This window comes from Protopterus annectens, chromosome 1.part0 (genome assembly GCF_019279795.1).
Source record: "Protopterus annectens isolate FY-2018-M chromosome 1.part0, PAN1.0, whole genome shotgun sequence".
NCBI classification, from domain to species: Eukaryota; Metazoa; Chordata; order Ceratodontiformes; family Protopteridae; genus Protopterus; species Protopterus annectens.
In genome coordinates this window covers 883831975-883851931 of record NC_056725.1, presented here as the reverse complement: position 1 = coordinate 883851931, position 19957 = coordinate 883831975, and the positions used below count along the sequence as shown (strand labels likewise).

Here is a 19957-nt window from a genome sequence, read left to right as displayed (position 1 = left end):
TACTATGTGCTTGCATCGGGGAAAGTGACTGAGGGAGGCGAGTTGCCTGTGCTAACACAATATGGCTGCCACTGATAACTACAGACACAATGGCTTCTACTGTTAAGTACAGAAACAATATGGCTGCCACTGTTAACTACAGACATGATATGGCTGCCATTGTTAACTACAGTAGGAAGTGCTGATCTGTACTGCATGATAGTTAACTGAAATTTATAGACATACAGATTAGATGATAATGAGGTCTTTCCACACTGCAGGGTCATTTTACAGAGGCCATTAACATGATGTGTTAGACAGTTAATGAAACCTTGGGCCAAATTTTTAGCCATGTTATATTCTATTATTTTATTCAAACTATTTCTAAGAAGTTGCAACATGTACAGTCATAGCATTTTGACTGAAGGCCTCATAAATAAATTATTTACAAGGAGTTAAAATAATAAACAGTGTTTTTTAAAAAACTCACCGAATAGAAGTATATATTAACTTTGCCATTCTGGTTTTCCACTTTGGGAATCAAATCACTTTGATTTACTCCAGCTGCAGACAGAACAAAACCACTTGGTAAAGTGACTTCCATTATAGCCATGCCAGTTTCTGTGGTATTACCCTGAGGAATTAAGCTAAAGAAAATAAAAAAGAATTAATAAGATTAAATATACTCTTTACCTGTAAAACTATTAAGTACATCTTCAAATCTAATTAAATTATTAAGCACACACTCACATCAATGTATATATGCAGAGAGAAACACCTGCTAAACCCTTGTGCAATAACTTCCTTGTACCAGGCCACCAAATGTGCCAGAATTCAAATACCTAGAAAATATTTCTTCCCAACCAGACATATTATTATTATTATTATTATTATTATTATTGTTAGATTCACATAGTCTACTGCTGGAATTCTCATATGTCTATGTAGTATGTAGAGCTGTGCAAGGGGCTTTGTCACTACGTGAGGGGGTCCTGATTCAGAGACCCTTCAGTGCTTGGCACAGCAGTCCTGCTCTACAAAACAGCAAAGGGTTTTAGAGATGCATGTAAAAACAGTAGTCTATAAGTGTGATCTATGCTAATTAGGACCTTGGCCACTCTCTTGCATAATATGGTGTTTCATAGACCTCCATACTACATACAGTCTGTGCAGAGCATTGTACAAAATCTAAAGTGTGCCCAGCACCTTAGATGCATGCATCTGTGCCTTCCACAGTGAGAGGTGCAGCAGCTTTGCCCTGCACAAATAAGTAGTATAACAGTGTAGTGTATGCATGTGTGGCATTTTTTTTTTATTGGCTTGTCCATCGAAGAAAAGACTTTTGACAAATAATACTGAATAGTGTGTGTGTGTGTGTGTGTGTGTGTGTGTGTGTGTGTGTGTGTGTGTGTGTGTGTGTGTGTGTGTGTGTGTATATATATATATATATATATATATATATATATATATTTATTTATTTCCTAGTGCATTGCATGCTTAAGAAAGGTGGAGAACAAACAGAATTAGGTTCAGCTATTCACATATGTAATCCATGTCTAAGCCAGATGCAGGGCATGTCGGGGGACACCCATCTGTGTACAACTACAATGCATGTTTAAGGGTCATGTAGAGTATGCAGAGGCATGTCAGCCTTTACACACATGTAGCACATGCCTAAAGTAGATGCAGAGCATGCTGAATTATACATATGCAGTACGCACACATCCACTGTCAGTTGCTTGCAATTATTCATGCACAGGTAATGTGGTACTCATCATTTGTTAGGCAACATGCAGTTTAATGTTTTACCAAAAAGGGTGCATTATCTTGTATCTGTCATGAGCCACTGCCAATAAGATGAAAATTGTTGCCAGTTGTTATTCTATTTGGTTCTTTGGTGGGCTTGGTAATGGTTCTGGGAGGCAGAAACTCCTCAGGAGGTTCTGACAAGCTACTTACACAACCATTTAAACAACAGTGGTGTAGCAACCTCCAAAGGTTCAGCATTTATACATTTTTTATAATTCTATGCCTGTGTGTTAAAGTTTCCTCTGTTCATTTTGTTGTAACATGTTCTTCTACAATGTTCTTCTGACTGAATAATAAATAAATAAAAGCAAACACAAAATGACAGCTTGCAGTTTCAACGCTGTCAACAATACGTCTGCAGTATCTAATAATATGCACATACTGTTTGTGCAACCTAGCATTATGGTTCAGTGGTTCAGTGGAATAGCTGCCATTCATATGCAACACATATGGGTTGTGTTATATCAGATTAACTTTGTATCAAATGGTGATTGATCTGTTCTTAGATTGCAATGTGAAAAACAGTTTGTGCATGCATATGAGTATGGCGCTTCTTTTTTTATGCAATCAATGTAACTATATGATATTGGCAGTGAATTTGGTATGTGTTTGTTTATATTTGTCCTTGGCTTTCAGTTTGATAAATATGCCGTGTGTGTAGTTGTGGATAGCAGTTAATAAAGAGCTGAAGGACTTTATCTGGGAGGGAAAGATGACAAGAATCAAATGGGCCAAGATGATTCTTCTGGTAGAACAAGGCAGATTGGATTACCCAATATGAAAGGGTATTGCAGAGCTACACAGCTAAGGCTCTGATGCAGAGCACAAGCAGAAAACTATAATTCAAAGTGGCAAGGGAAGATGATGAAATGGGGGGGGGTGCTCAAGAAACAAGGAGAGACTGGGATTTTGGATGCAGGCCTTTAAGGAGAATAACAATAATCATGCAGAATATTATATTCATAAAGTAGCAGAAAGTGTTCTAAGAACAAAGCCAACACTGGAATGGAGAAAGGAGATTTGGCCAATAGGGAAGACTACAATTAGGGATATATAGAACAGGCAAGAGGGGGTAGGAATTTATTGGAGAAAACTGGTAAAGGAATCAATATATCGGGAGCAAATAACTAGAGTGCAAAAGGTAATAGAATGGGAAGAGGCCAAGAATTTATTTGGACTGCAGATTAGAGATTGCCTTCCCTAAAAAGGATTTATATCAGAGTATAGGCAAAGAGAAAGAAATAAGAGCATCCTAAATGAAAGAGCAGCACTGGTAGAGTTTTTAGTAGAATGTAGCTGCCATTAAAAAATAATCATTAGTAGAGCATATAAAATATTGCACGATGACTATACGAATCAATCAGAGGAGGTGAAAAAGGATTGGGAAGAGAGACTGGATAGCAGTTCATAAAGAAACAATGACAGGATATATGTATGTCTCCCAAATATGCACCAAAATCTAGAAGATTTAGGAGTTTTGCTTGGAATTGTTTATATAGATATTTTTATACCCCAAGCAGACAACAGAGAATTTTTCCTCAGGTAGAGAGCCAATGTTGGAGGTGTGATGAGCAAGAAAGAGATACTTGGGAAAGTATTTTCTGGGAATGCCGGTTGGTGGACTTTAAGGATTCCTTGCGGGATACACTGTTTGAGATGCTGGGTGGGTGGATTGGTGTAATGAGGGAGATGATTTTTCTGACTTGAGATACAGAATTGAAATTGCCTAGACATGGTAAAGCCTTGTCTAATTACGGTGGCTGCCAAAAAAACAATTACTAGACAATGGAAATCAAAATCTAAACCAACTATACTAGAAGTAGTGAATACAGTAACAGAGATCACTGAGCACTTAAAAAAGCAAACTATGATTAATTGACCCTATGTAAGCAAAAGCTTACAATTTCGAACTGTCAGAACAGCGATTTTTTTCCTAGGGGAAGAAAAAAAATCGCTGTTCCAACAACAAAAAAAAAAATATTTAAACATTATATTAAGTGGGGGGGCTGTGCCCCCCACACCCCCCTACTTAAATATACCGAGACCGCACAGTGCCGAAAACAGCAAAGTAATGAAGCAGCCAAGCGAATTTGTTCCCAGGGAAAGAATTCTCTTAAAAGCCGCTTCGATATTTTGCCGTTTCAGGCTTTTGAGTTCGACCATCTTTGGTCTTCTAATAGGGAACCGATAAAACAACTGGAACTGAGACCTTTAGTAAAAGGTAGGAGCAAACTACATAACAAAAATGGGAATTGTGGGAATAATACATACAAGGGACGAATGAGGTTTAAACGAGCTATGTAATGTTTGACTGAAAATGATTGGGTAGATTATAAGTGATGTATAATGTTTGCAACTGGAAGTGTGTCAGTATGGTTTGTGATGTAAAATGCTTGCAACTAGGATTGTGTCTGTGTGGTTTGTTTTCATTTATATAAATGTACTATTGCTTATGTCGTAAGTGATGGTTTAATAAAGCCGTTTCTTGTTTAAAAAAAGGAGGCAAGAATTGAATAATTTATGTAATGTTGCTTAAGGTATATGATATGTAGCAATATATGTGAAATATAATAATTTGTTAATAGTTTGATTACTTTTGTATACATATAAATTTGCTTGTGTCATAAGTGATAATTCAGTAAAGGTGTGTTTAAAAAATATACGCTCTGTGTGTGTGTGTGTGTGTGTGTGTGTGTGTGTGTGTGTGTGTGTGTGTGTGTGTGTGTGTGTGTGTGTGTGTGTGTCTATATTGCTTAATATGGTTAGCACTGAGTACTCTTTGGTAAATCACAACTGTAAGTTATGTATTGCCACCTCTGGACAGGCATACTGCCTTGTCAGTTAACATATTTTTCTTTAGCGTCTGCTTTACAGATTTGAGTAGCAGCTTTGGCTGTTCTGTTCTACTATTTGTATCCTAGTACTTTGTATATCCTTAGTACAGATTAGATCAGATCTGCTGAATCCAGACTGCTTGAAAGAAATTGAGCACTAAAACAAGGCGCCCTACATTAGGAAGGCTCTCCTGCACCCTTGTGGCAGAAATGTTCAGCACAGGACCCCTCTGAGTTGGGGACTGTTGGAATAGGGCTCAGCTTTGGGGTCTACCATTGGCTAGTTTGTATTAGACTTGTTTTACAGCACTGCACACCATGCAACATGGGTTGGCATTGTGGTATATAGATGTAAATGATTAGTAATTTAAAATTTTCCTTGACATCTACTACAAAATCATCCTTAAAGCCACAACTGTGCATTGCTGTCCTATGAGCAACACAGCTGCACATTCTGAGGTGTGGATAAAATCTTCCACCCTTAGCCTTTCACGGAATAACAGTCATTTGTTAGTCTAACAGTCAATCAATGAAGCCCAATCCCCATTAGTGACTACAACATACACCTGCCCTCATGGACAGACTCTTTCTCATCATTTCTCCAACCATCCTGATTGACATGGGCATTCTAAGGCAGTGCAGCAATTGCCTCATATATACTGACAACCACTTGCTCATAATGCAAACAAATACAATATTTGAGAGCTATAACTATACTATGAGATTAAAATCAGTCCTCTCACAAAACAACAAACATGACACAGAACAGGTTATCAGCACACACATCTTCTCTCCAACACAAGAGATGGTCAAAACACATAAACTAACATATGTGGATGTACTCATTAAGAGCCTACAAAAAGATCAGAGACCACCCAATCCCAAACAACATACACACACAGGCACACCAACAGAATCCGCCACCACACATAACAATACACATATCAATGTCCCAACATCAAAGCACATAAGAAAAACACCTCAAAACCAAATGTCTGGTTATAAGCAACTCAGTAGTGAGACACATGGATATCCCGCTCACCAGGTTAAACAAGGAGAAGGTCACAGTCAGCTGCCTATCAGGTGCTAGGATCCATCAAATCATCACATGCACTCAAGTCACTCAGCAACAATTACTGTTATGACTCTGTCATAGTACATGTTGGTGTGAATGACTTGAGATATACCTTTCTGGACAATTCTATGAAGAGAGACATGGCTAAACTCTCTCATTATGTGTCCCAGGCAGGTATGTCTCCAGCCCTAAACAGCATTCTACCTTCAACAAGGATGATGCCAAAATACAGACAAAAAATTATTGATTTCAATAATTGGCTTAGCTTTTAGTGTCACTCCAGGGGAATCCAGTATCTGTGTGCCTGAGAGGACATGGTTGACAGTCCATCCTGCTTTGCCCCAGATGCTCTTCACCTGTTTCTCAAGGCTTTCAGACACTGGCAAAGATCCTTGTCTTCCCCATAGTGCCTTTTTTAGGCAAAGTCCAAATAACAAAATCTCCGGAAAACTGCTAAAGACAAACTCAAGGTCATGCTGCTTAATGTTAGGAGCCTAAGCAGTAAAGTGCACATCCTGGAAGCACTCCCTGGAAGATGTTGACATTTGTGCAGTCACAGAGACTCGGTTCAAGGCTGCTGAGAGCACCTCAGCTGTACAAGGTTATAATTAATGTCTTTGACATATTCAGACCCCAAATTGAGCATGAAAAAATAAAGAAAAAGGGGTTTCCATCTTCAATAAATTCAAATACACCTTGAGATTGGTAAAACAGTATGCCTACCTTGAGCTACTCCAGGTCCAATTAACTATAGGAAAATACCCTTCCACATCATTGCTAGCTACAGGTCCCCCACCATGAACCAGGAGAAGCACACTGCCTACTTGGACTTGCTTGAGTCACTCAGCATATAGCCTAATACCTTTGTCATAGGAGATTTCAACTATTCTTCCATCAGTTGGGCAACTTACATGAGCACAAATATGACTGCAACAAGGTTCCTGGACTTTGTTAATTCAAATTCCCTGGAACAGTTGGTCCACAAGGGGATCAAATGTGCTGGACCTTGTGCTCAACAACATGGTAGGCCACTGCACTATCTCCTGTGTGTTGCCCACCCTAGTAAGGTCTGACCATAAATCTGTCCCGTTTGAAGTAAAAATCCAACCTGACACCCTCTTAGAAATAAAACTAAAAACATTTTCCAAAGCTAACTGTTGCCTACTAAGATATGCATAAAAAGTTTCAAAGCCCCTGCCAACATAGACATCAATGTCCCCTATGCAGAGGAATGTATAAGTGCCCTATATAGCCACTTAAATAAATGCATTGACTTGGCTGTACCAACCAGGAACAAAACCAAGTCAACCCAAAAAAACAAGCCTCCAAGCATAAATAAGTTACACAATAAAAGAAAGAATCTGCTATCTAAGATCAGAAGAGAACAAACTTAACAGGGGAAGAATACCCTCCACAGCTTGAGCAAGCAAATCAGATATCTTGTTAGGTCCTTCAAGGCTAACTATAAGTCTAAATTAGCATCCCTAGCTAAAGACAATTGCAAGACTACATCTGAAATCTAAAGGGGAATACCCAGCTATGTGCCGAACTTATAATGGATGGCACCACTTACACAGAACCTGTGGAAACTGCTAACCTGCTAGCTGACAGATTTAGCAATAACTTCACCCCCCCCATCCCCTCCTGTCATACCTCAAAGCTTTCCCGACACCAGTCATTTACTGAGTATCTTTAAAGAATAGGTCATACAAGCACTCTCCAAGACTAAAAACACAGCTTCCATTGACCAGATAACATCCCAGGTTGCATACTAAATAATCTAACACAAGACATAGTGGATCCACTCATAGCACTGTTTAACCAAGCCTGATAATAGGCTTTATCCAGGCAGAGTGGAGAACAGCGACAGTAATCCCCTTACACAAAGGGGGTCCATCAACTGAACCTGGGAACTGTCGACCCATAAGTGTGACTAGCCTTATCTGCAAGGCCATGGAAAAAAGCATCATGGACCTCATCCACAGACATAGGCGACCTTCAAACTCTTGACCCAACTCAGTTTGGTTTCGTCAAGGGCAGATCTTGCTTATTAAACCTGGTAAACTTCTCTGAGAATGTCACCAAGTTCCTGGATGAGGGCAAAATGGTACATACCACTTATCTGGATTTAAGGCATTTGATACAATCCTCCATTCAGGCATCATACAGAAACTCTTTCAGCTAGGGATTAATCCATACATTACTAGATCAGTAGCAAACTGGCTCAATGATAAAATGTACACTGTCAAAACTGGAGAGTCCACCTCAACCAACAGATCAGTTACCAGTGGGGTACCACAGGGATCTGTGCTCAGCGCCCTACTGTTTGGAATCTATTTCTCCAAAGTCCAGGCTAAGGTGGATGGCTTGTGGCTTACCAGGTCTGCAGATGACTGTAAACTGGGTGCAATCATAGAGTTTTCAGATGATATTAACATATTTTAAAAAGGGCTAATGCAGACAAATGACCAGTGACAAACTCATGGACTCAAACTTAATGCAAAAAAAAGCCTCATTATCCCATTGGCAAAGATGCAGCCTCTGTAAAATATGACATAGATAGCACCCCTCTAAGCTGTAACTCAGTGGTGCAAGATTTAGGAACACAAGTTGATAGCATCCTAAACTTTTATCACCATGTGTTGGTAGTGTTAAGGAAAGCATTCTACATTGCGCACCTCATAAATAACGGCATCGCATCAAAGACTAGGGAGGTTATAGGTCCACTGTACTCAACTCTTATCAGACCACCAATTGAGCAGAATGTTCCTTTTGCATGTACCTCATCAGACACCTGCAGCAATTAAAGAGATCACAGAGATTTCTTACCAAGAGAATCCAAGGCATCTAAAATATAACACACATGGACAGACTTGAAAGCCTTGCCACTGTATTCTGTATCATACAGGCTTCTGAGATGCAACCTATGCCTGGCCAACAGATCAGTCTTAGTCCCTGGCCTAATGAAATTGCTGCACATCCAAAATCAAATGGGACAATAACAACTCGCTCCAGGGATCTCAACCTAGCCTGTGATATTAACAGAACAGACTGGAGAGACAGATATATATATATATATATATATATATATATATATATATATATATATATATATATTTCATTGACTGCTACTAGTCTGGAATAAGCTCTCACTCCATGTGAAGCTGAGCTCCTCAATAACCCTATTCAAGTGCAACCTTAACAACTGGTGGGTGACCATAAATTCACTTCAGGGTTGGCACCTATGTCCCTCATGGACAGATGTAGTCAGTACTATTCACAGAATTGCTCTTCAAAAACTGACCATCCATACACGATAAATATGGGTACTCAGGTTTTCTGCATGGCTAGGCTTGTTAAGGCCCCAGGGACATTAGCCTAGTAATTGCCTATGAATCTATGTTGTGTAGACATTTGGTTAATAATTTCCATGCTGTCTCACAGTGAGCATTCTGTGCCATACCTTCTATCTGCATGTGTGTTGTAGTGTCACTACTCTTTCAGGTGCCACTAAAAAGTGCAAAAGCTGTATGCTGTGCAAAAGTGTTGGTATGTCACATCTTCATCATCGGTTTATGACTCTGCTCTCTATAATGTTCTCACCTAAAGCACCCATGATCCATGATACAGCAGATATCAGCAGATATATGTATTCTACATTGTGTAATTTATAATATCATCTTGGCATTAATGTGGAACTCATTGAACATATGGCACCATGTCTGTCACCAGCTTGGCAGATTCTACTTGCCCACATGCTGTAGTGGATGTTTGCTTGACTTCTGCTGTCTGATGCAAATAATAAAATGGCTTCTTGATTTGTCATTACAATGGCATGGCTGACATATCACAAATGTATTGCCATTTGCATAATATAACAACAGATTCTAAACACATGTGTACCCCTGTATGAGTGTAGCATGAGAAGATGAACAGGTTAAAGTAAACATATATCTTTCCATCTTACTTGTACTAAACTGGTACAGGCAAATTTCACATCATCCTTAGATTCTACTGGCCTTGGAAGTTATTTTTTCCCCTCAGTCAGCTATCTACATAAGTTTATTCTTTGACTTGCAGGAGGTGTTACATGTGTGGATGCAGGTACTGCAGTGTGTGCATGGCAGCTGCAGTGTGGTAATACTTTATATTCTTTATATTGTATCTAACAAGGCTTAGGTTGTTGCTGTAAGGTGTTTTCCTTTGCTGTTTCCATTTCTTTAATCTTCATGTATATAATCATCAAATAACCTATTTATTAACTTTTCTTTTTGTGTTACACAGTGTTCAATGTAATTTACATTCAAGCTCGGAACTTAAGAAAGGCCTTCAAAGAGTCTGTCATCAATTAAGGTAGTGTAATAGAATCTAGTGCCTAGCCAGTTGCCCAGACATTTCTTAAATACTCTAAGAATTTCTATTTTTCTTATACATTGTGTCACCATAAACCAGTTATATGGTTTGTTTATTAATTAATTAATTAATTATCAGACAGAGGGCACTGTTGTGTCTGACACATCAAACCAGGGAGCAGGTTTAGAGGCTATTTGCTCAAAGGTTTGTATCCTTCTATTTGCATATAAGCATATGCATGTACATACTGGCACTTTAATGCAAATTTACTCCTTGTTAATCACTCTTCTGGTTAAATAATTATACTTAATGACATTTTACTGAAGCAGATTTCAGTAACACAGAAATAGATGAAACTAGCATACAGAAATGACATTTTTCTGATGTGGACATCAATAGCAAAATAAAATACAATAATCAGACATTCTTTTTGAGGTGCAAGACACCTTATACTACCTCTTGCTTTAATATTACAAATCAGACATCACATGATCTTAGGGAAGAAGGAGCTGTCTTCCCTAGGATACCTTTCACATAGTCTTGCAACCCCTGAAATTGTAATATTTCATTGGTGGAGGCACAGTTACCTATAAGTAATGTGCAATGGCATTTGACCCCTCTAAAAATATCCTGTTACTTTATTGTGCTGTTGTTTCACCATGTATGTAAACTAGAGATTTAATAAATCATTGTGTGATGCCCATGCCCTGGCTCAGAAATCAAGGAGCGTCAATCCTCATTGCTGACACCAGAGAGGGCGACTTCTAGATGAGGAAAGGATAACTAATACACACAGTAAAGTACAATTTCCCTTAAGTGCACACAGGGATCACAGTCATTCTGGGGCTGGTTTCTCCCTTGCTCAACAGTTCCCCAATAAGACTCCCTACTGGCACAGCTATAGGGTCCAGATCTCAGTCTAGCTGGCAAGCTAACCTCCAGTACCCTCTCTGTCCAACCAGTGCTTCGTGTCCCTGCCCAGGTAGCTGACACACACCCACACTTTGAGATAAGTATTTATACACCTTCACAGACACACCTGGGAAAGGCTGACACAGATTATCCAGCTGTGCCCCTTTACCCAGACTATACGGTAGTAATTACTGCCATCACCAGCTTATTAATTTATCAGCTACCCAAAGGCCCTTAAAAGGGTGTCCAATTATTACTGGGCAATATTATAATCCAATGGTAGTATGACTAAGCAGTCAAAGCTTAATTTGGAGTGACTTAGTAAAATCTGTAAATATGTAATGTACTTTAGAGGTTAAATTATCTCTACATAAACCAGCCACAGGTAAAGGTTTTAAAATATTTAATAATAAATAATTAAAACACAAGACAAAACTACTATAGTACAATGCTACTCAAGTTCAGAGATCACACAGAACCTTAAAACAATATCATAGGAAAGACCTGATTTCAATGAAAAATACTTAGTCTAACTTTCTTCTAAGTTTAACTATTCCTAAGATAAATCACAGTGCTATTATCTTACTTACACACATAAAGAGCAAGAAGTGCTGGGTTAGATGTCCAAGATTAAAGTGCTTACAGTCACCTGACGCTTACCGAACAATAGTTTTTAAACACTAACCAACAGCTCTACTGAGGCCCTCCCAAATTTCATCATTTTGACACTTAGGTTTTCTCAGGCCACAAAATGCATTATTTAGCAAGCTAACACCTGCTCAGGAAACTATAACAATACAAGGCATTTCACATATACACTCTAGCAGAAACCAGAGCAATATAGCACCTTCTACATGTGAATTCTGGCCCTTAACTTTAAGCTTAAAACAATGGGAATGAAACCTTCATCCAGACTCACTAGAGCGGACTTGTATAACATCAGAAAGATTCATAAGATCTTTTCACCTTCTAAAGACACATTTGAAATGCTTGGCTTGGTTTTCCTTACAACAGATGGCAATGTTGCAACAATCTTGAAGTTCACATTTTACAGTGTTTTCTTTCATTTAAAAACACAAGCCTGTATTTTACATTTATTTATACAGTTGATAGAATTATGTATCAAATTCTATTTGACTAGGCTGGCAGCCTTCGTCCATCTTCCTCCAATCTTCACACATTGCTGACAGTTTTGATCTGCTTATAAGTGGTTTGATCACTTTTCATGATCCCATCCTTGAAAACATATACTATAAGTTTACAAAGAACTGACTAAAATACTTCTTTTTCCCAACCAAAGGATAAGTACATGAGGAATCTTTCTCAGCTACTGAAAGAAGACATCTGAGCCATGTTTTGATTAGAATTCATGACTGCAATTTGCAAGACAGTTGACTCACCATTCAGGGTTGAGAATTCCATGAGGCATCCTCTTGGACTCTGATGTGATTATTTGTCTTTCTGGAGCTTTTGTATACGTTATTGTTCACTGGTGTGTAGCTGGGACAAAGGTATATTATATACGGGTCTACTTTCTTTGGTCAAAAATTATTTCAGGCAGTCCACTTCACTTCAAGTTAATTTGAGTGAAAGCTCATTTGGTCGAATTCCATTTGGTCGAAAATTAAATATAGCCCCTGCCTCACTGCAGTGTGACCCCTAGAGTGAGAATATTAAGTAAGGGGGCATGGGGGGCATAGCCCCACCACATTTTGCAAATAGTTTTTACCGAATGGGGGGGCTATGCAAAATGTATGTTGCTTATGTATTTTATTTTGTTGACAGGTAGTGCCCCCTACATTTTTTTTCTTGGAGCTGAAACTTCCTGCCATAACATCATGAATGACTAAAGCTACAATGTATAACTATCTAATTCAATTAATAGGTTACTGTATTTCTAAAATAAATGCAACAGTAGGCGTATCCTACTTCCTAGAAAGACAAATTGTCAACTATGTCTTGCAGCCAGCCCGGAACACCTTATATTGACAATTAACATTTGTGATGATGTAGTAGTGAAACCTAATATAAATAAAAAGTTGCATTTGTAAAGATGACAGTCACACTTACTTGACTATATATATATATATATATATATATATATATATATATATATTTTTTTTTTTTGTAGGGGGATTTGTATAGAACCAAAAGGAGTAAACAATGAAACTAAAAAATAAAACATACTATAATCTTCATTTTATGCAAAATCACTTGCAATTTTAACATTAGGAGGACAATAGGAACTTAAGTCAATTGTAAAGCAAAGATGCCTTAGAAGGTGAACACTAAACTTAAAAAATAAACCCTGATAACTAGATAGGTAACCGTAACTTCATGTCTGGCATTAAAGATAATAATCTCCCATCCAAAGGGAACTAGGCTGTTCTTATCGTTACAAGGGTGGTGTGGCTAAGAAGCTTCTTGGCTGTCTTGGCCTGTGCTCCTATGCTTGTGTATAAACTTGCTTATGAACTTAAAATGCTCCAGCTCTAGATGCATTGTTAGCTGATTACAACCTACCATTTTATAGTCAATCACTAACACATGCCATCCTCTAGAATATCTTTCAAGTATTTTATGCATGTGTTTAGTTGCTTCCCTTATAATGTTCTTTAAATCTCGGGCTACAGCAAGTGCAATCATGGTTACTATATCAGGTTCATGAGCAATACTGCTAAGTTTCATTGGCAGTAGATGCATATAATACATTTATGATTGCCATAAGGATGTAATCTTTCCTGTGTTGTAAAAGTTATTACTTATGGACCATGGTGTTGATGGTATTTTAAAGCTCCTATTACCTTATTTAGTATAAGGGCTGCACTATCCACTAAAACTCTAAAGGATCTTGAGCAGAGCAGGCACTGCAATGGGTAGGTAAGAGGTTTTTTTTCTAATTTTGAACACTTACAGTACCTTTGTAAAATTGTTGATAAAAATTATTATGACAAACAGCAAGTACTTTACCAAGTCAAGAGTTTTAGAAATTGTCTTCTGGCTGACTCCATTGATAAGTATGACGTCTAGAGCATACAAAAATGGAACATTGAAGAAATGATTCCACACCCCAGAGTGTTTCTACCTGGACTGTTTACAATGAGGGACTTGATACACCCTATGTAATTATAAATGAGCTGGGATTATCTAGAGAAAAAAATAATGCAGTGGATAGATGGAGTTTTTTTTGAGAGAATTGCAGAAACGTATTTCTAAATTATTCCTGCATCATCACTGACCAGCAGTGGACATGTGGATATCAATTGGACATCATCCCTTTGAGCTCACTGTTCAAAGGTATATTTATGACTGTTTGGAAAGGGATTGAAGGAGTCATTAGCTATGTGAGAGAGAGTATAGGGTAAACTATCACCATTCACCCAGGTCAACTAAGACAGACCCCAGGATTCAGTAAACCTCTGTGCAGGAATAGCTTATTCTGTGCAGCACGGCAGTGCACCATGCATATTCATGAAGGCATGCTGCTGCACTGCAAAACGAACATGGTTCTGTGTATGAGTGCAGGGGGTGTGTCTGACAGCAGTGGTCTCACAATTCACACGCCCCCTGTACACTAGAATTGCTGTATGGCAATTTAAATTGAGCGAGAATGCTTGTAACACCCCCAACCCATCAGGGTAAGAAATCTGGACAAAGCCATAAGGAAAAATCATCCCTACAAAGGCAGAAAGTGGATAGAATAACAGGTTTAGCATAAGCATTAATATTTGGTAGGGTACGGAGCACATAGCGCACACCTCCCAACCCATCAGAGTAAGGAATCTGGACAAAGCCATAAGAGACAATCATCCCTACAAAGCCAGAAAGTTGATAGAATAACAGGTTCAGCTTTAGCATGGATATCCTGACGGGTACAAAGTAAAATACACAACAAATATTTTTTTTCACATATTCAATAAAGTTTAAGCATAGCTGTGGGGGTGTGCTCGTTGTTTAGCTATGCTTAGCCCTGCTGAAATGGCAGGATGAATTAAAAAGCAATAGACATCCAGCATAAGCATAAGTGCAAAAGTGTAGTGTTTAGAGCATACAGCTTGCATGTAGCTATTCATGATTCAAGCCTCACCAAAACCATTTCCATTTTGTATGTGTAAACATTACAATTTTAATTTATTTGTATATTTATGTAGGAAGTAACTTATTTTTCTCAACCAGAGTAGTGTATTAGGCCCAGATGTGAGGTGTCAGTGTAATAAAGTAGTGAAGCCCCCATGTAAAAACAAGTGCCCCATACAGTATAGTAACACAAGAATAAATTAATCACAGCACATTGGGGGATGTCAGGAAAGGTAAATAAATATATATTATGTAATGAATGATGAATCAATATCATACAGATGGTAGTCCAATCTAATTAAACATAAGCAATGCTAAGCATTGCAGAGCTATGCTGACTGGGTGTAAGCATTGCGTACATATGAATACTAAGCAATGAATAGCCCAGCTAAGTGGATTGGCTCATTGGTAACCAATGCTGAACCCGCCCCTCTAAGCACTGGCAACTTCAGCTAAGCAGGTTTGCCCGTAGCTTAGCTTAGTTCAGCATTTTCAAAACCATCCAATCATGGCAAAGGGTGGGAAATCAGCCATATTTAAACCCTGCAGGTGGGAATACAGCTCATAACTGGTTGCAGCTCTCCACTGTAGGTAGTACGGCAGCTGTTGGAGAGGGCATGCACTTTGGGCTCAGTACTGGGGCATACAGGAGTCCAAGGTCATGGTAGGACTCCTGGTAAAAAAAAACATGACATGAGACTGCTGCAGGACCAGTACCAAGGCTCCCAATATAAAGTGGAAGCCTGGGAAAGTCTCACCTGCGATCTCACCAGTGTCATTGGTATCCCTCGAACTGGTGAACAGGTCCAGCACCACTATGCCGACTTGAAACAGAGGAAGAAGGAGCTCTTGGAACAGTGGGACCAAGAAGCAAGAGAGAGAGAGAGGAGAGATGTCCCAGCAGTGTGCAAGTATTCATAACAATAAATGTTTACCAAAGTCCAGCCTGTGTATGTGATGGATAGGTATGCATAAATGTTTCCCTATTTTCATTACAGCTCCAGCTGAGCAGCTGTGAACCAGGAAGCCCATGCCAGCAGGTTGCAAAGGCTGTGTTGTGAGGCTGGCGAGTAACAATCCTGCTTTTAGTAGTCATAGTCATACCAAATAAATATAAAGGAGTAAAATGTCACCTGGCAGTATAAAAAATGTGTATGGTTTGTACTGAATAAACCAGACAATATGATAGTAATAGTCCCATATAGGTCATATTTAAATAAAAGTATAACTGCCTGGCAATAAAGCTCTAAATCCTGGACTGGTTGTATTTACTCTGGTATTGTATGGCCTGACATGTTGCATTCACCAGGATATGATATTTGAATAGTAATGTTGTGTTAACCACTGTTTCCCACACAGTATTACATAAAAATATGTCTAGAATGTTTGTATAAGAATGTTGTAATTACAAGGTCACATTGTACAACCAAGAGAGACTTAGACAGAAAACACTGAAGAAAGAAACTGCAGTTTCTAAATAGCTCACTCTAATGAAGCACAAATTGTTGCATTTTTAGCAGGCACAGCCATGGTTCAAATCTCGGGTGTGGTAATAAGCTGTATGCATAATTTTAACTAGGATTTTGGGAATATGTGTAGAAACAGTCAGGTAGTGTTAAAAAACATTCCCCCCAACAGGTCTTCCATGTAAGAAAAGTAGAAAGTAGCTATACGATGGATGAATTATACACTGTGTACAAACATACCACTGGACAAACCAAGTCCATAGGTTATTGCAGTAATACCTGTAGAGTAATGATTAGAGCAATGATCATTAAAGTTGTGAGAACTGCAAGGATATACAAGTTGTTAACTGACATAATCTAAACAAACAAATCAATGGGTATGTTTTACACCAAACCTACCATTGGGACATATGTCCTATTTTTCAACAAATATTGAAATGTGTTTCTATTAATGTTCCATGTTGAAATGCTATCATTGGTAGGCTGTTGCTATCAATGTAACCTGCATGCTGTTGTAATGGCCACTGTGGTTCCATATATGCATGTGTTCTGTTTGCTATGCAACTGTTCCAAATCTGTTGTTTTGGGTTAATGGGAATATCTATGCATGCTGTTATAACTAATCCTGGATTGCGTTGACTAGTACTAACCCATATATGTTCTAATACTGCAACACCATAGCACGTATAGGAAGGCCGGTCCCAGCAGACCCACCTCTCCCACCTCATCTGGCTTTGGCACTGGACCCCAGCACATCTGGGACACACCCCAGGACCTCCTCATCTGCTGGTCCTGCACCACCTTCAGCTGGAACCACCTCAGGGGATGGAACTTGTCCTCCCCTGGGAGCGGGCATGGACAGGATATCATCATGCAAAGCCAGGTCCAGGAAATGGTGCTTAGTGAGCTCCAAAAGGAGTTTGGAGATCTGTAATGCCAGCTTGAGGGCCGCATGGTGCAATTAGAGGGTCAGCCTGCCCCTCCTGATCAGTACACAGCACAGCCATCTTTGGGGCTGTGAAGGTGCAGTGGTGACTACCCATGGATGGGGACCTCCGTCCCACTGTTTCCATTTGGGGGCTCATGGGCTTTCAGTTTCCAAACACCCCTCTCCGTCCAAGGCGTTTACCCCCATGTGTCATATACCTCCCCTGTATGCTGTCTTGTCTGTCTTCCTACTCAACCTACCTCCCCAAATATACCTACTATCCTTCCCCAACCTTAAAAAAAAAAAAAAGGGCAGTCTGCTCCCAAAAAAATTTCATCTCACACATAGCTGTCCATTTTGCGCACATGTCCACTGGACAATGTAATCTGGTCTAATTTGCTTTACAAAACATTATTGTTGTCCTCACTCCTCCCTCAGGGGTTTGAGTGTCCAAATATACCTCCAAATTCAGAATATATGAATTAGACCCATTATAGAGTACAACGCCAATTTTGGTATGTACCTCACAAGACATCTACAACAACTTGGAAAGGCAGCAGAAATACCTCACAAAGAGGATTACCGGCCTCAAACAGATGCTACGCAGACCATCTAAAAAAACTCCAGCTTTACTCCGTCGCATATCGCCTACTCAGAGGTGATCTCTGCCTAACATACAAAGCTATGTCAAACCCAGAGATGTTGGATATGCTCCACTTACAGAAATCCCAATCCCTCCGAGCTACATGCTCTAGGGACCTAAACCTTGTCACCATAATAAACAGAACATGCCGGAGGGATAGATTCCTGCCCCAGAGACTTCCCATACTCTGGAATAAACTACCTATCTATATCAAACAAATCTCCTCATTAGCACTCTTCAAGAAAAATCTTGATGATTAGATTGTAAATAGGAAATTCACCCCAGGGATCACCTCTGTGGCTCTGCTTGCCAGTGGCACAGGAAAATAATTTTCTTGGGGGGCAAAAGCCAGGGTACCTTTTTGGCTGGGCTTGTATAGGCCCCAGGGCCGATAGCCTAGTACCTACCTATGAACATATGAACCTATATATGCACAACTGTTGCTGTAGAAAAAATGGACAGCTATGACATTCCCTATACCCATTCTGCAAATCCCTAGCTACTTTCCCTATTCTCTTTCCCTCTGCATGCTCTCTTTTTCACCACTTTCCTATCACCCCTTTTTTCTTTTCTTTTAAAGAAATTAGTGCGGGGGTAAGCAGAAGTAAGCACTTTAAACCAGTAGTAAGTGGGATTAAACCTGTTTGCGCAGCACTAAGAAATGCCTACACAGATTAACCAATTTAAGGCTGTCTGTAAGCATATTTAACCGGAAGTGAGCATTCCTTACCACCACACAAACCCGCTTAGATCTGCTTAAAAGTGCCTTAATCCCTCTGTATCCAACAGCCCTTGTTCTGCCCAGCAACAAAATAATCAGCCCTTGCAAGCCTTGAATCCAGGACCCTGCACACCATAGCCACAGCAAGTTACCACTAAGCCATCTGAGCTGTAGATATGTTAGATGTTTTCTCAAACATATCATGCAGCACAGTCATTCAGCAGTGGGGAAAATGTATTTATATATGTATATGTGTATATATATATATATATATATATATATATATATATATATATATATATATATATGTATATACACACATATCTATATCTATATATATATATATCCACTCAACAAAGGGGGAGTCACCACTGATCCCGGGAACTATTGACCTATTAGCCTGATGATCCTGGTCTGCAAGCCCATGGAATGTATCATTATGGAACTCATAAACAAAGACATTGGTAACCTCCAAACTCTGGATCCCACACAGTTCGGGTTTGGGAAAGGCAGATCATGCCTCCTGAACCTGATCAACTTCTATGAGGCAGTCACCAAAGCCATGGATGAGGGTAAGGTGGTTCACACAGCCTATCTTGACCTCACCAAGACTTTCAACACCATCCCCCATTCTGGAATTATAGCTAAACTCACTCAACTAGGTATAAATCCCTATGTCACAAGATGGGTTGCCAACTGGCTCACTGACAGAACCCACACAGTAAAAGTTGCAGACTCCAAATCTGACCTCAAAGCAGTGACAAGTACCAGAAGGTTCCGTCCTGGGACCTCTCCTGTTTAGTATCTACTTCTCTGAAGTACAGACTAACACAGAAGGCCTCTGACTAATGAAGTTCACAGATGATTGCAAACTAGGAGCCATAGTCAAGTCCCCAAATGATGTGGACATCCTACAGAAGGGCCTCACTGAGACAGATGCCTGATGTCAGAGCCATGGACTCAAGCTCAATGCCAAAAAGTGCAGTGTCATCCCCTTTGGTAAAAACTCTGTACCCATGAACTACCACATAGGCAGAAATCTACTTAACACAGAGTGCATGATAAGAGACCTTGGGACCCAGGTGGACAGTAGTCCCTCCTTTGATAGCCACATCTCCACAGTAGTCAGGAAGTCATTCTACGTGGCACACCTTTCATCC

At 39.4% G+C, this 19957-nt stretch overlaps 1 protein-coding gene across 2 annotated transcripts in view; it reads right to left on the bottom strand.

Annotated features, from left to right (window-relative positions):
- Positions 1–19957, bottom strand: part of LOC122795620 (CD109 antigen-like) — a 647366-nt gene that overhangs the window by 55370 nt on the left and 572039 nt on the right. For both annotated transcript variants that reach the window (XM_044063888.1, XM_044063895.1), the window contains one exon: positions 470–626. In XM_044063888.1, coding sequence (XP_043919823.1) covers positions 470–626 — 157 coding nt within the window. The remainder of the gene's footprint in view (positions 1–469; positions 627–19957) is intronic.